An 841-nucleotide genomic window follows, 5' to 3' on the forward strand; every position below is an offset into this window, starting at 1 on the left:
ATGGAATCTTCTGGTTACTGCCCTAGTCAAGTCCACATATGGTCGGCTAGCGGAGTTGTTTGTGATTCGTGGTCAGACGGCAGAGACTCAATTGGCCAGTGGTGCCAAGTTCTGCCAGTCTTTTATAAGGCGATGGAGCGCAACTTGAAAGACTCCAGATGTTTCACTATCACCTTGTTCGATAGACACCAGTCTGAGTACACCGTTGCCGAGACGACGCCCACCGGGAGCTTTTCACTTGGGACGTACCGAGTTTCCCTCCAGCACCGTACATGCGACTGTGGATACTTTCAAGCTCTCAATTACCCATGTTGCCATGCGATTGCATATTGTGCCCAGTCACGGCTTAACTGGTCTATCTATGTCGACGAGGTCTACACCATGCAGAAGGTGTTCAGGGTGTACCAGATGGGTTTCGTGCCGCCAATACTGGAGGGACTTTCGCCACCTTATGACGGTCCGACCGTTATTCCGGACCCTCGCTTGAGGCATTGTCGTGATGGCCGACCGAGGTCTACCAGAATCCAGAACAACATGGATGAGGCCGACCTTAACCGACCCAAGCGGTGCGGGCTATGCAGATAGCCTGGGCACACGCGTAGGTCTTGCCCCCAGAGAGGCTCCACCGTTGCTGGTAGTTCATAGGATTTCTAGTCTGTGTGCTTCTACTTTTTTGAATTTTTTATTCTCTTGTAGTAATTTACGCTTTCGGGTGTTACTGTTAGTTCCTTTCGTGTGTTTGTGTTAATCTTGGTTCCGACCTATTTGTATGACTTATGACTTATGCCTAATGTAGAAATTTAATCTGTGTTACTGTTAATGCCTCGTGCCTATTATATTT

At 48.8% G+C, this 841-nt stretch overlaps 1 protein-coding gene across 1 annotated transcript; it reads left to right on the forward strand.

Moving 5' to 3' along the window:
* LOC107466607 (uncharacterized) lies at nucleotides 1-585 on the forward strand. The gene has a single exon (XM_016085602.1). The coding sequence runs from the start codon at nucleotides 1-3 to the stop codon at nucleotides 583-585; it is 585 nt and encodes a 194-aa protein (XP_015941088.1).
* The last annotated feature ends 256 nt before the right edge of the window (nucleotides 586-841 follow it).

The sequence above is a fragment of the Arachis duranensis genome, chromosome 9, assembly GCF_000817695.3.
Source record: "Arachis duranensis cultivar V14167 chromosome 9, aradu.V14167.gnm2.J7QH, whole genome shotgun sequence".
Lineage (NCBI taxonomy): Eukaryota > Viridiplantae > Streptophyta > Magnoliopsida > Fabales > Fabaceae > Arachis > Arachis duranensis.

Coding starts and splice junctions, on each gene's coding strand:
- LOC107466607 (XM_016085602.1), top strand. CDS start 1: ATGGAATCTTCTGGTTACTGCCCTAGTCAAGTCCACATATGGTCGGCT.